General features: G+C 40.7%; 1 protein-coding gene across 1 annotated transcript in view; it reads left to right on the top strand.

Moving 5' to 3' along the window:
* Positions 1-741: 741 nt before the first annotated feature.
* GAS2 (growth arrest specific 2) overlaps positions 742-16285 on the top strand; it is an 84429-nt gene continuing 68885 nt past the window's right edge. Inside the window, exons 1-2 of the mRNA XM_021528539.3 lie at positions 742-925; positions 9926-10084. Of these exons, the coding sequence (XP_021384214.1) occupies positions 9943-10084 (142 nt within the window). The 5' untranslated portion in view covers positions 742-925; positions 9926-9942. The remainder of the gene's footprint in view (positions 926-9925; positions 10085-16285) is intronic.

Here is a 16285-nt window from a genome sequence, read left to right as displayed (position 1 = left end):
GTGGGAGCCCTGCCTGCCTGCTCCCCCTCGCAGCCAAGGTGGGAGCCCTGCCTGCTCCCCCTCGCAGCCAAGGTGGGAGCCCTGCCTGCCTGCTCCCCCTCGCAGCCAAGGTGGGAGCCCTGCCTGCTCCCCCTCCCAGCCAAGGTGGGAGCCCTGCCTGCCTGCTCCCCCTCGCAGCCAAGGTGGGAGCCCTGCCTGCCTGCTCCCCCTTCCAGCCAAGGTGGGAGCCCTGCCGGTTCCCTCCCAGCCAAGGTGGGAGCCCTGCCTGTTCCCCCTCCCTGCCAAGGTGGGAGCCCTGCCTGCCTGCTCCCCCTCGCAGCCAAGGTGGGAGCCCTGCCTGCCTGCTCCCCCTCCCAGCCAAGGTGGGAGCCCTGCCTGCCTGCTCCCCCTCCCAGCCAAGGTGGGAGCCCTGCCTGCTCCCCCTCCCAGCCAAGGTGGGAGCCCTGCCTGTTCCCCCTCCCAGCCAAGGTGGGAGCCCTGCCTGCTCCCCCTCGCAGCCAAGGTGGGAGCCCTGCCCGCCTGCTCCCCCTCGCAGCCAAGGTGGGAGCCCTGCCCGCCTGCTCCCCCTCGCAGCCAAGGTGGGAGCCCTGCCTGCCTGCTCCCCCTCGCAGCCAAGGTGGGAGCCCTGCCTGCTCCCCCTCGCAGCCAAGGTGGGAGCCCTGCCTGCCTGCTCCCCCTCGCAGCCAAGGTGGGAGCCCTGCCCGCCTCCCTGCCTGCCCCGCGGCGGGGCTCGCTGTCAGCCTTGCGGCGCAGCTCGCCACGCGGGCTCCTTTAAATTGAGGGCGTTTCGTGTGTCTCGGCGGCTGCTCTCGAGTTTAAAGAGAAAGGGGCCGGAGCGAACGGGAAGGTGATCTTTGCCCGGCGGCTCGGCGGTGGGAGAAGGTGCTTTTGTTCCCTTCCTTCCTCAGCCCGGGAGGCCGCGGCGGTACGTCGGGGGAGCGCGGGGCTCGGTGGGCGGCGGGCACCGCGCCTCACGGCGGGGGTGGCTGCGCCTCTGTCCGGTCCGGGGACTTGCGGGGCTTCGGGGTAGGTTTTTGTCCTCCCGCTCTCCGACCGTGGGGGTGTGAAAGCATGGCGGAGGCGGAATGCGAGTGTGCGTGGGTGTGTGGCGGCGGTCCACGCGTGGTTCTCCCGGGGCTCACCGCGGTGAGGATGCGGGTTGCTGGCGGGCCGCCCTGGGCATCCCGCGGAGGGCCGGGGGCTGCGGGGGTTCGCTCGGTCCTGGCCCCGAGGGGCAGACCTGGGAGCAGCGCTTCCAGCACTCATGGCAAAGCCATTAGCTCAGCCTGACTGCGGAGGGGCCCCGAGGAGGACGGACACATCGGACGCCGTGGCGGGTGAGAGCGGGGCGGGCAAGAAGGGATGGGGGGTGGCTCTTACTCCCTCAGCACTTACCCCTGGCCCCAACCTCTGGTTTCTCTTTATGGCTTCTCTAGGCAGCCCTGGGGTGCTGGTAGTGCAGGAGGAGGAGGGCGGGTTGGTGCGTCCGCCTGCGGGGCTGCAGCAGCAGCAGCCGCGGCGCGGAGCGGCCGAGCCCCGCTGCGGCGCCGGGCGCTCCCCGCTCGCCCCTCCGGTGGCAGGGAACCGGACCCTGCTGTGCCAAAAGCCGCCCTGCTTAGCTCTTGGTTTGGCTCTAGATTCACATCTCCCATCTCTTTCACTGCTAAGAAGGCTCTGTTTCTTCACTGAGGTTCTACGTGTAAGGAATGAAGGCTGCTGTCCGTATCTAGCGTTGCTGCGTGCATCCTGGTGCAGTGGTGGCATCTGAGCCCGCTGTCTCTGCGCGCTCCTAGGGGAGTACAGCTCCCGGGACACCAGGAGGATGCACTGCGGGCTCCCCAGTGCAGTGCTAACTTTGCAATGAAAAATCAACGAATTATTATTGGTTTTCCATGTACATGATGTATTTTTTTTTTGTTTCATTGCAAAGTAGATGCTGTGCCAAGTGTAGCAGTTTTATGACGGTTTTGTGACGTGTATTTTGATTTAATAGGAAGTTTCTAAATAGGACATTCCTAAATTCATACTGTATGGTGCCATAGGCCATCTATCAGGATTATACTGCCCTTGTTGGATCCATGGTCATACTTATACAAAGGTGATGAAGTGCTGAAGAGTCAATACTATCCTCAAGTTCTAGGCGCCACTTACTTTCTCCTGCTGACTTATTTGGTCACTTTATTTATTTTACCTACAGTCTTATTTAAATTGGCACAGTTACTATCCACAGTACCTCTTCAACTCCACTTTACACCTCTCAGTTAAACTTAATACTAATTTCAGGACAGGATTTAGAAATGGAACATCAGAATTAAAAGCAAAGCTGATGATTGGAAGTCAGCTTGTAGTACTGCCTGCATAGTGTCCTTACAGCAAGAGACACTTCTACTCCTGAGATGTGATATGTCAGTTTAAATATGTATTTTATTTTCTAACTGGTGGAGGTTGAAACTTCTTTTGTACTAATTTTTAATGGCTATTTTGCTTAGACAATAGAAAAACATAGAGTAAGAGCCAGGCAAAGAGGAATCAACTTCAAAGGTTTTGGACAGTGTTAGGAATAAGGCTCAGTTTCCAGAAGTCATAATTTTATGACCAAGTAGATATTGAATGCTACTAAAGTTTTGCTTTAGGAACATTCAATTTGTCTGTGTGAGAAAGACTTTCTGCTTTCCTTTTGGTAAGGAAGACATTATCAAGGCAATAAAATTGTTTCTACTAGGCATAGTCTTGAAAATGTCTAAGTTTGCAATGATTAGAACAGATTTTTAAACACAGTTAACTTTGTTTTGGTCTGGCCTCAGACCAAGGGCCTTACAGGTATAAAGAAAGTATAGGTAAGCTGTTGTGCCAGGTTCTCCATCCTCCCCTCAAAGTACTGCACACGCTCATAATGTATATTTAATGTAAAGGACAAAGGCTTCTTGTGATTAAAACTTACTCTATCAGTGTAGATCACATTTTGATGCAAGCCATAAAAAATTCTAATTGATTAATGAGTTTCAGATGGTAGTTCCCCTTCAGTGCCCCTCCCCCTGCTCCTAATGTACAGTATGTTCCAAGTTGATCTGGGAAAACTCAGAAACCTTGGGCTGAATTGATTGTGGTGTAGTTTATAAGGCTAATAAAATAGCTAGAAAAATTAAGTTTCCTTACAAAGTTATGCTGCTGCATTTGTCAGCTTATGTTTTATCTGCTTGTTTATTGTAGTGATCAAAGTTAAGATTACATGTAAGGTACCTGTATGATAATGCAGACAAGAATGACCTGTTGTTTCTTATAGCAGGGAAAGCTCTGCAAATAGCTCTGGAAGAGGAAATACGCAAGGTAGTGGCATAATTACTTTAAAAGTGATTGGTTTTGTTTTCATGTATGTAAAAGGGCAAAAGGAGAGTGATTACTCTTCTGTAGTAAATTGAAAAATGAAGGTGGTAAAGTCTAAGTAACATCTAACAGTGAGTGGCAAGTCTCTGAGTTTTTTCTTACTGCTTCTTTTAGTCCATTTTTAGCGTTTCAAGAAAGGGAGCTTTCACAGTTTCATTTGGGAAAGTCATTCCACTGTCTAGCAGATCTCACCATGGGGAACAGTTTTCTGACATTAAAAAATGAAACGTTTTTAGTTGTTTTTGTGGCTCTCAAAGGAAAGCATTCATATATCTTCCCCCCCCTGTTTCTGCATATATGTGTGCATATACATATATGTATATATATATATGGAGAAACAAGAGTAACCTTTAGTCTGTGAACTGATGTTATACTCTCCAATACTGAAAAATATTTCAACACTGAGACAGGAAAGCCAAAGTTTTAAAATGTGAATTGGTTCTGCCATGTCTATAAAATGGCACTTGATGATGTGAAGGTGGTGATTGCAATATGGGTCCCAAATTGTGTGCAGCTTCATTTCTACTTGCACAATTATGCATTTTGTTCCGCAGCTTAATCTGTTTATGAACACTGAATCTTATGCCTTTTTTGCCCTCAGCTTGCTGTTACAGTTAGTGGATGATGCACGCAGTCCACTTAAACTCTAGTAAAATTTCAAAAGTTCTGTTCTTTTCCATCTGCTTGAGGTCATTAGAACTAGCAGGGAGATCCAGCAGAGACCCTTGCCAGATACACTCGAGCTCTGTTCTGGCTTTTGATCCTCTGTCTCCTCTCCTTCCAGGCTGGCTGCTTTCCAGTAGCATTACCTTCTCTCTAAGACAGCAGGAGATTGTCTGTATTTATAGCTGATACCCCTCTGTCAAAGCCAATGTACAGTCTAGTGCTCAAGTTCCAGTTCCTTCAGAGAAAAACTTGCTGATCTTGTCTTAAGTTGCTGTCTGTTTCCTCCATCACTGACAGTAAAGCAGTTGCACAGTTGTGTGTATGATGTTTAGTTTCTTCTACAACTGGTGGCTAATATACTTCTTCAGTCATATTATAACAGATTTCATTGCACAAGCTTAAAGCCTGAATATTTAATTCTGATAAGATTTATGAAAAATAATCTTTGAGCACAGGGTCCGAGGCAGAGTGGTGACATCTATTCCAGTTATTCCAGCTTTGTGGAGCCACTGAACTGGTGCATGTGCAGCATATCTTCAGTCCTGGATGACTCTGGTTTGGCTGCCAACTGCACAGAGCCAGTCCAGGACCTTGCCTGCTGGGCAATAGTGCCTGGGTGGGCCAAACCTGATGTGTGAGCACAGTGTCCCTGTCAGCTGTGCAAAGGGCACATCATGTGGGACCTTTGCATCCGAGGTGATTTGATTGGTCACTGCAGGGACTCTGCATTTGCTTTATGATGGTTTTCTTTCCCCTCCACAGACACTTTAAGCTTGTTTTTATTCTTTTCTAACTGAACACAAAGAAAAATGCTTGTTTCACTGGGTACTTGACTTCTATGCTAATTCTTAAGTCATAAAGAGCAAGTGACTCAGCAAGACTTCTTCACTGCTGACCTGGAAGGATTGTGTGTGGGAGCAAGCTGAAAGAAATGGTTCAAACCACTTTCTGTTTGAGAATTAATGCACGTGTAATTGGGAACAAGGTCGAAGTGATAATGAAACTCAGGTGGTACAGAGAGCACTGCATAGCCAGCAGCTACTCAGTATAAGCTGTTTTGCATGTATGCTGGAGCTGGGTGGGTACTTTAGAGTAAAAGCGTATTGGTTTATATGATTATCTAGCAGGGTGGAGTACATATATTTTCTTTGTATGTATATCTGTGCATACATGCAAGCTTTTATATATATTTTTTTTTCCTCTCTTTTTATACTTGGTTGAAGAAAATGATCACAATTTTACAGGTAAGGAGGGTGGTTGGAATAGGAACGGGAATTGAATCTGGGGATCTGTGAGTGCTTCATTGTGCACCAATTTTACTTTCTAGATTAAACAGTCTTTGCCTTCTGTGTGTTTTGAGTACAGTGTATCATTCTTGATTCCTTTTTTCTTACCTGTTAGCCCAAACAAAAGCCTGTAGAAACACAGAAGATCATTTGTTTGATTCTCATTGCTTTCACCTGATGATCACTGATAACAATCATCAGATAGTGTAAGGTTATGCTGCTGGCAAAATACAAGCAATGAACTGCAATAAACAGATAACTAAATGCACTGCTGTAAAGCAGAATAAGAACTTCACTGTTCAGTAGGAGCAGGCAGAGAGAATTAGGAGCCTTTAGTGTGTTGAATCTGATACACATTTCTGGGTGTACTGTAAACCATCCCACACAGAATTCTTCATCTAGACAATAAGGCTAAGAATTTGAGATGCCATCCTCTTATTGAGAGAGGCTGAAAAAAGGATTGTGCCACATAAATATGAACTGTAACAAAATAGGATGAAAAGTAGTCAAAGGCTATTCCTCATCTACATTCTGAATAGTAAGGGGAAGCAATTGCTTTAAAGCATTTAGAGGTAAGTTTTGAAAATGCTTCTGCATATCACGTCAACCTCAACAGCTTACAGAGAAGTGTAACATTCTATAAAATATTTGACATGTTTGTGTTGGCTAGTTTTAAACAGCTGTATATATGGTGATTTGATGTTTTTGTTAGAAAAGAGTGAGATTAGGAAACCAAATATTTTTTGGCTACTTCATTCATATTTTGTCTGCCAGAAGGAAAGAATGAAGTAGTTGTTGGGGCTAGAGACTCGCTTGAGCTGTAGGGATGTATCCTTGAAAGCTGCTGTCCACCTCTGATGCAAGTTAGTCCATTCCCCTGACCAGATTCCTCACTGATAAATTGTCAACAAACTTTTCATCAGTTCACTAGAAAATAAATATATTAAGACATTTTAAGGAAGAGATTTGAAGGTATCTGAGATGAAACAAGGGCCTGGCCTTCACCACAGGAAGAATCTTCAAACAGATCTTGAAGGAGCTCAGTACTCCTTTGTTGTCACCTTCACATAACTATCACATTTTGGCTTCTTTGTGGATCCCAGTTGCTGGGTGATGAAGTTCTAATATGTATCTGCTAGTACAATTTATGAAGTACATGAACTTTTTATTTGAAACGTGGGTGCTTCAGTACTGAAGTATTGTGAAGGCTTAAGTTGAATTTAATAAGTTTGGCAGCGATGTGGGTTTGTGTGGAGGATAATTCAGAGCTTGAAAGTTTCTGATGCTTGCAGTTTGATAACTGACCTCCAGTATAACTTGTGGAGTTTGTGACAGGAGATACTGTGCTTCTTGAAAGCTGAGTTTTAATTTTTTAAGAATTAATTTTATGAGTCCAAGGTAGGAATTTTATGGATTTTACTGAAGTGTAGGGCAGTTTTTCAGAAAAGTAGTGGAAAAGTGAAAAATTTTGGGTTTTTTTTGAAATTAAAGAAAATTTACACAGAGGTAAGGTTGGCTTGTGTGTGATTTATCTGTAATTCTTCAGGCTCTTCATCAGTATTAACTCTCTCATTCCTTAGCCCTCACTTTGCATGCCCACTGCATACATTATTGTATGTATGTATTGCATACATATATTGCATATGTTATTTCAATAATGTGCATACATTATTTTAATTCAGGGCTATTATTTCAAGCAGACCTAGTCCCAGTGTGGAGATGAATTAATAATTTTCACCTTCTAGAGACTTTTTTCACCTGTTTTTTATCTTTCCAGTTTCTCATTCTGAGGATGTGTCTTAAGAAAACTACCTTAAACTCAGAATACCCTTCTTGTTCCTCTGTTTTCTTCTTACTACCAGAGTTACTAAGAGACTGGAGCACCCTTGTATCCTCCAAAATCTTTGTTCTCTCACTTTTCTTCCCTGACTGAGTCTCAAAAGTTTCTTGGGACTTTACATGGCCTGATAGCTGAGTTAGGTCAGTATGAAATATATTTAAAAGCAATGCTGTATTTTAGAGATAAACTGAAATAACATCCCTGTTCCCCCAGTTCTCTACTCTGCATTTTCATTTGGGTTGGAAGGCACCTCCAAGTGTCATCCAGTTAACTCCCTCCACAAAGCATTATGAAATGTGAAATTATTCCTAGTGAAGAGGTGCAGGGTCTAACTGCTCCTTTAGTGAAATAGTGTTGCTTTTTCTGTTGTATTTTTCCAATTTGTATGTAAAGAAAAACAAATTATAGGAATAAGAATGGTTTCGTTTTGCTTTTTTTTAATTGTTTGCATTTTACCACTGTCATTGCAGAGGTAATTCAGAGGTAATTCAAGAGAAAAATTTATTTCATTTCTGGCTCTCAGTGTATCAGTGGAGGTTATAGACCCCAGAAAGTGGTCAAAATTATTTGAAGACTCCTTCTGGAAAGCAAGTATGTGATAGATACTTGATGTTTCCCATATAATCTTTGATGACAACTGGTGTCACTGCCTTGCCTCTGTTCCTATCCAAAATGAAGCAGGATTTGAAAGAGTAATTTATGTGGCTCTGTAACTTAGAGAAACCTTAAATATACTGTCATTGAAATTCCTTAGCTATTGGTAGCTTCTAGTCTGAATTACTCTATTTTGAGAGTGACAGTCCAGATTGCTTTTTGCAGAGCTAACAGTCCAAGTCTTCTCCCTCCCCTCCCTTGCAGCCTGCCCTAAATGAACAGGTATGATTTGAATTTAATTAACCAGGAAGCCATAAATCCAAGCCGACATTTTTACAAAGTCAGTTTCACAACAGAGCTGTGCATGAGTTAAGCACTTAAGTCTGCTTTAAAATCCTCTGCCTTCAAAGAAACTTTGATACATACAGATTTTTTTTGTTAGAAAAATGTAAAATCTACTAATAATTCAGAAATATGTGTTTATACAAGAGAATAAATCTTTTTTAATGTATGTTTTTGCTTCTCCCCAATGGAAAATTATTTGTCTAATTTCAGTAAGAGATATTTGTAGTGAATGCTGTGTCTATCTCAAGGGCGAGCTAAACTTCAGGACTTGGGGTGAGGTACTGTCAAAAAGAGCTTATGCAGATCTTTTTGCAAACATGGAGTTTAGTTACATAGAGTAGGGTAAAAAATGCTGGAGTATTTTAATACAAGTATTAAGATATCCCAAATACCATTGCATACATTTGAATAAGTCACAGCACAATTTTATGAAAAGGCTATTTATTTATTTATTACATTTAGTAAATATTGTCTTTTTTGGCAAAGAAATTGGTTTCAGTATCTTTGATATTCAGGCCATAATGGATAGTATTACAAATTGTTCTTTTTTTCTGCTGTTGTTTTTAAGGTCACAGATACCTCTTACCTGGTATGAAAGGTATGCAAAGGACAGAGGGAGAGTGTTTGCAAATTCATAAATGGAAGGAAGCTGACATGTCTTACTACAATTGGTGTGGATCAGTCAGTTGAGAATAGGCAAAGGGCTATTCCTTATGGATCTCACATTTACTTAATGTCTGTCTAATGCTGCTTGTACAGGACCTTGTGTCTGCTGGTTGGTGTGGGCTACAGCCTGCCAGGCAAAGAAGTATTTCAGCTCAGTTCTGCAATGGCTACAAGTTTCTTTCAGAGAGGAAAATAACCTTGCACACTTCTGCCAGAGGTGAACTAGCCCTACAAACACAGAGATAGCTTCAGTGGTTCTAGCAGCAGTGGCTCCTGGGACTGACAGCACTTAATGCAGCATGTGGTAAAGATTAGTTTTCTCACCTGAAAAGTTTCAGTAAGTCGTCACTGAAGCAGAGGAGAATTTGTGAAGTGTGAGTGACCAACACTGGCTGTTCTGCTGCTTTCTGAAGAAATAATGCGATTGAGTCAATATATTTGGTGTAGTTTTTTCTTTAATAATTTTGAAGCTGTAGAATAGACTGTTTCCATTTGGTTACAACATTTATTAATTGTAAATAAGTTTGCTGTAGGAATGTAATTTGGTTGTTGTCATGATTTTCCCGGGCATGATCCAAAATCTCTGAAGCTCTTCAATGAATCTGAATGGGTATTGGGTCAGGCACCATAGTGAGTTGTTAGCTTTGTGCAAAATGTTTCTTTTATTTTGATTTTAATAATTCCTTGCAGAACATTTTGTTGTGTTGGCAACATGTAGCTTGGTGAGTACAAATGGAGCTAACATTTATCTGTATGATTTAATCACTTACAAAAAAAATCCAATAACAAAACAAAGTTTTGGTCACTGGTCTGTGCCACCATGTGTTAGATCCATCTCTGCTTGTCTGATATCTGATCTCTTAAACACACAATTGCTGTTGTCATTATTGAATTACAAAATGGTTCAGGTTGGAAGGGACCTTAAAGATACCTCATTCCAGCCCCTTCCCCTGCCATGGCAGAGACACCTTCCACTGTACCAGGGTGCTCAAAGACCTGTCTAGCCTGGCCTTGAACACTTCCAGAGGTGGGGATTCTTTTCTGGCTGGGATTATTTTCTACAGGTCTAAAAACAGAGCACAGGAGACTTTAATTGGTATAATGAAGAATTTATTTTCTTTTTTCTTTTTCCATAATTGAACAGGGAGGACGAGCTAAGCGATGTGCACTGCCTTGAGCCCGAAGGCACGTGGGCCTGGCCTCTCCGACATGCATCAGTACAGTCAGTGGCTTGCAAGCAGACACGAGGCCAACTTGCTGCCAATGAAAGAGGATTTGGCCCTCTGGCTCACCAACCTACTGGGTAAGCTACAACAAGATGGAATGAGATACTGGGCAGTGTGAGAACTCCTTACGCTGTTAGCAGGGAATTCAGATTTCTTTGTGTTTCAAAAATAAAGTTACGATTATGTAGCTACCATCATATACCACAATATTAGCAAGGTCAGAAAAGCTAATGTGTATTTTGCCTCCATTGTGTTGCTGTGAGTAGCATAACTGAACATTTTACATTCTGTGTTTAGTTTTCTTTCAAATTTCCTTGTAATTTTTTTTTTTGCATGTATTTTCTGTACCTATACCACTAAGATGAGTAATACTAATTGCTGCCTTCACCTGTGTCTTCCATTTTTATTCATAGGCCTCCTAAAGAGTATGGTGTAGTGACTGTCTTGAACAGAAGGAAGCATTTAATAGTTCTTCTCTAGTAATCGATAATTGCTGCCCAAGGCAATGCATGCTAAGACTTGTGGTAGCCTGAGCATTGAGGGGTTTGTCCTAGTGTAGCTGGGACCGGGAGATTTACTGGTGCACATCTTGGTGAGTGATGACACAGTTTCTTGTTGTCAGAAGAGGATGCAAACCAAAATTGAGGAAAAAAATTAGGTACATATAAAAAAGACCAAATGAGATTGTCCCTGGCAGGAAGGGAAAGTAGTTTGAGATGTGCAAATTATTAAAGAAGGTGGAATTTAGAAACTATGAGCCAGGAAATAGTATGTAGTTTGCAGAGAACTCTCAGGGGAAAATGTATTTTATGTGATCTCTGTAAATACAGAGGATACTTCCAAAGTAATAGATGACAGACAATACTTCATCCTCAGGGAGAGACATGCCAGTAATTCCTCTCATTAAATAAAGAGAAGAAAAATATGTCAGAAGCTATGTTTACATGAAACTTTCGTTGATGGGATTTTGGAAGAAAATTTGTTGTATGTGGTTTTGGAGGATTTATTTAATTTTTTTAAATATTTTCTGAAAATCTCTTCTGGTGAGACATGTGCAGTGTCTTGTCACAGCAAATGCTGTAGTTAAACCATTTCAGTGATATCATACAGTAACAGAATATATCCAGTGTGTTTCATCAGCACATTATATATTGCTCTATTTCCTCTTCTTTAAAAGAAAGAAAAGGAAATATCACTTATGACAGATGTGGTCAATAAGGACAATGTCAATAGAACACAATATTTTGCAGGTAGACTCTACCTATTCTTGAGTTGAGTTATGAATCCATAACTGCAAAAATGGAAGGTGTTTTAAATGACTTCTTTGTATGGTTCTTCCATTTAAATTAATGTGTTTTGAATATAAAATTCAGAACTTTTCATTCCAATTATCACAAGACAGTAATCCAGCTGACTGTTTTCTGAATTGGAAGCAGCACATTCCATTAAGGATTCAATATATTGTTTAAATTTTTTGAACAATGAAGTTTTAGTGATCCACTCTAAAACAAATAGAAGCTTGCTTGCAGTTTGTAACAGAGTTCTCCCAGTGATAAGTTTAGGAATGAGGTCACTCTTTGAGCAGGAAAGTAGCAACCAGCAGGAGGTTCCAAAATGCCAGCTGTAATTAAATATCTGATTTTTCATATGGATGCCAAGTTCTGCACTGCAGAACTAAATGGGCACAACCTTCTTTTAATTAAGCAGCGTATACAGTTCATTTGCTTAATTCATTCCCCCATACCTTCTTGCACCAAGCTCTCTTTTTCTCAGAGTTTCTGCTGATGAATTGAAATTATAGTGTTTTGTTAGAGTGTTTTGAATTCCTATGTAGACATTGTTATTCAAATTAATAATTCAATTAAGTTAAAATTCACATTCAAAATAAATGAAGTGTGAATTAAAACAATTATTATTCATAAGAGTATATTAACTCAGAATTCAAATTTTGTTTAATTACTGCATAATTTGTATAAATTTTTAATAGAGAAGGTATGTGTAAGCATGTGCTGTACAGTAAAATGGAAATGAATATACAGCATGCATTTTCAGCATCCAAAAGGATAGAAGAATATGGAAGGCTTTTTTTGTTTGTTTTGGGTTTTTTCCTGTCTACATGGAAGAAATAATATATTTTGAATTGATGGTCAGTAGATCTTTACATGCATGGATGTGCAAGTAACATGGAGGAGATAATACTGTATGTATCCACATCCTAGCTTGCTCTGTCTGTATCTTGTGTGGCTTCATTGTAAGTGGCCTTATTGCATCTTTCATGCAATAAGATTTCTCAATTTTCTTTCTCAAAGGAAATTAATATGCATTTCATTTAACTTTTGCCATGTTGTTTCATTTATATTTTTGTTATTCATCTGTACTAGGACTCAACAAGGACACATAATCTTTTCAAATAAATATACATTTTTTAAAAAATGAGTATTTTAGGCAAATACAGGGCTGAAACTCTTTGAGGTAGTTTGATCAAGTGATGGTCTTTTAGGAGATTTTTGTGGCGGGAAGTTATATCCTATACAATGTTAGTGGAAGTTGGAATGGTGATGGTTTTGCAGCAGCATTGCCTGATGTGGGTTCAAAATCAAACTGGAAAACATTATCAGGATATTGCACTTTATAGTATGAATAAACTGTTTTGATACCAGGTAGAAAGTAGGCATAGCTAGAATTTGACCTTACCCAATTGATAAATTAGAAAAGTGAGATAAATAGTGCAGCTGGGAAATAACATTGGAAGAATTTTTAATTCTGAGACTTTGCATATTTAATTTAGCAGGGACATTGTTGTGGGGGTTTTTGTTTAGTAATCACTAGTATGTTTGTGTGCACTTTGCTAATTATTTTTTGGAACCATGTCAGAGAGACTCAGAGCTTCTGAGAGGATAGTTTGTCTTTACAGCTCCATTGCTCAAAAGATTGTAGCTGTCTATACTCTGAGGGATGGAAAAAGGACATTGCAGATGAAATCCATGTGTCAGATAGGATTAACTCATATGATATTGTACGTTAGAAGATTTTCAAAGTGGGACATGTCAGTGTTGTGGTTTGTGTGCTGGAAAGGAAGGTTGTAGCCATAGATGTCCTTGCTTCTTTCTGTTGAGCTTTGGTGTCTCAGCCCAGAGTGGCAGTGACAAAGCTAAGGAGATGTGTTAGTCTAGCTGACTTGCAAGTCATGATGATCCCTGAGCCTTGTTTCTATTAGGTATAGAGCTAACGAAGCATTTGGGAATGCTTGCACTTCTGACAAACTCCAAATTTGGTAGATTGTGTATATACTTTAGTAGAATGTTCTTGTGGATACTGAAAAGTTCTGTTCCACCCTGAGCAAGCTGCATGTGGGAATTAACACACTTGGGCCACAGAACTCTTCCAGCAGAGGCAACATGGCAATTTGAAAGATTTGCTTGTCTGCTTTACTCTCTAGTGTTGTCTTGTTTTCTTTTGTGTGTCACAGAAGTGAAATGGTGACATGAGGAGGAGTGAGCCTCCTCACCAGCCTGTATTTAGGACAGGTGCAGAGAGGTGGTTTCCCTGTCACCTCTTTGGCAGTTTTACACACCTCTAATCTTTTTCCCAATTTACAAGCTGCAGAGTATTGTAAATGTAGGTGAACCTGGTGGGAAGAAATGTCTGATTCCAGTTCAGAAGGCTGAATGATTTATTATAACTATATTATAATACATTAATATTATTATACTTTATATTAGAATACATTAATATACTATTTAAAGGAGATAGTAAAACTACATACCTACTTTTTCTAACTACTATATTTAACTCACTCCCAACTCGTGACCCTCTCACCAGAGTCCAGCCCCAGGTGGGTTGGATTGGCCATCAGGCTCAAACAATCCTCACCTGAATCCAACCAAGCAATCACCCCCAGGTAAACAGTTCTCCAAACACATTCCACATGGGAAAACAAAGAGCAGAAATAGAAGTTGTTTTCTCTTTCTTCTGTGCTCCTCTAGGGAAAAATCCTGAGAGAGAGAAGAATGTGCCTGCCACACAGAGGGTTATATTTTCTTTTTATTCTATCCAGCTTCATTTAGCACATGGGACTGACTACACCTCAGGCATATGTTGGGTTCCAAGGTTTCAGTCTGGAGGCCTCTTAACAGAAGAGGGCTTAAGAACCTCATAGCTGAGGGGCCAGGTAATGCAAGATGCTGATAAATTGGATAAATGTAAACATTGAATATTGTCTGATGCATGCAAAAGTTGCTTGGGTGAAAAAGTGAAGGAGGCTTGGAGGAAAGAAACAGGTGAGGATGTTAGGAGAAGCATCAAGTTTGAAGACAAGGCTAGGTATTGAAAAGGTTGAAGGAGGTGTACGGTTTGAAGTTGGAGAATGGTGAGTCTTCTGCAAGAAAACTCTGTCTTTGATTCTGAATTAGATCTGTGTCAGCTTAGTGTTCTTGCTCACCGTGTTGCCTAAGAGCATTTTGTAACAGAACAGATATTTTCAATATAGTTTGTTCAGATTGATCCAGTGGGAAATACAGATTTTAATTGTCTGAGTGTCAAGATATTCACAGTACTGATACCTCCAGTAATTCTACTGGCACTGATATAGTTTCTTATTTAGTTGAGTTGCTTTATAATTTTCTTTATTATCAGCATGGCTTTGGATTTTTTATATGTCTCATTCCAAGTAAGCAATAATGTCTCAAAGATTTCAAAATTATTTCTCCTACTGTCAACTATTGTAGGGAACAGAGTAGTCTTGTCAGAAAAAACCAGTTTTGTATATGCATAGTCATTTGCCTTGGTTTTCTTTATTTTTATTACATTTTGTTTTCTTGCATTTATGTGCTATGTGAATTGAGAGGATCAGGAGCAATTGTTTCAGTAGTGCCTCAGTATTGTAGATGTTTCAGGGATTCACTTCAGTGAAATATTTCTATTTGCAAACTAATAGTTATGTGTTATTATACGAAATATACAATTAAAATAGTCCATCAGCAAGTTGTGAGGCTGGAATCAGTCTCACACTGTACTTATTGCACTAAGTGTAGGAATTGACTAGATTTGGGTTCCTGGGTCTTTAAGTCCATCTCCTCTTCTGAAGGCTCTGGATGTCTGAGACCTGTAAGAAAAACTTGACCTTCAACCTCTTGGGCACACACCCAAGGCATAAACTCTCTTCCATCATTTTTTCATGGACCTCCAATCTGATTTTATTGGGTTCCCCAGGACTGGGTGACCTTAGGGATAGTTGCTCACAGTTTGCAAGTGGTAGGTGTTCAGGTGCAGCTGTTTAACTTTTTAAGAGGAATCTGGTGGTTGTGGTAGGAGAGAGGGCAGGCAGCACTTGAGAGGTTTCAGAAAGCCTGGATTTTCTTCTCATACTTTCAGTGTTGTTTTTTTTTCTATTATACTTAATGTTATTACCATTCTATAAAAACATTGCAACTGCTTTCTTGTAATTATAGGGGTAGTTGTACATTTTTAATGGAGTTTGATGTTTTTTCCATACAAATACATGGACCAATTTTTTTCCTCAGGTTATGAACATTACTCTTACTTGAATCAATACATTTCTACTGTTAAATATGTCAGCGTGTCTGTTTTAGCAAAGAAATGCCACCTTATGAAGCCATAAAATACAGTGAACTGAAAGCTGACACCTAATATACTTTTCATTGGAGACAGATGTTCAATGCAAAACTCATTCTTTCAGATTTCATAAAGGCAAATAGAACTCAAATAATCCAGTTTAGTGTATGATATGCAGTGACCAAACTGCTAATGCAATTCAGCACTTAAAATAATATAAATATATTGTTAAATAGCAGAAGATAACCAATTTTTTAATAAAATGATACATCTATAAATCATAGGACTGAAGAGATATGTAGAATGTGTGGGTTTTTTAAATTATCTTTGTGAGTTGCAAATCAAAATAAAAATTTTTAGTCTGTTAAAGATACTTGAAATAATTTTTTTGAAGAGGAGTGTATTATAAGATGTAATACTCAAGCAGTTATTTTTAAAACTTAGCTTTCTAGTGACTTCAGAGCATTTTATAAAAATGCTGATGGGGCAAATGGGAAATTATGTAGGCTAGAACGGTGGCAAAGTATTCTGAGATGCTGAGCTGTTCAGCTTCTTTATGTCTGGGCTATTATAGTTTAATTCCTGGCTTCATTTAATCTGGAGATATGGCAGAAATATTATCAGTTAGGCATAAGATAACTCTGCATGTCTGCAGTGCTACTCATGCTTTTTGCCCTGGAGAAGTCACTTATGCATACAGGAGC

Source organism: Lonchura striata, chromosome 6, assembly GCF_046129695.1.
Source record: "Lonchura striata isolate bLonStr1 chromosome 6, bLonStr1.mat, whole genome shotgun sequence".
Lineage (NCBI taxonomy): Eukaryota > Metazoa > Chordata > Aves > Passeriformes > Estrildidae > Lonchura > Lonchura striata.
The sequence above is the reverse complement of the archived record's forward strand: the minus strand, read 5'-3'. Positions and strand labels throughout refer to the sequence as shown.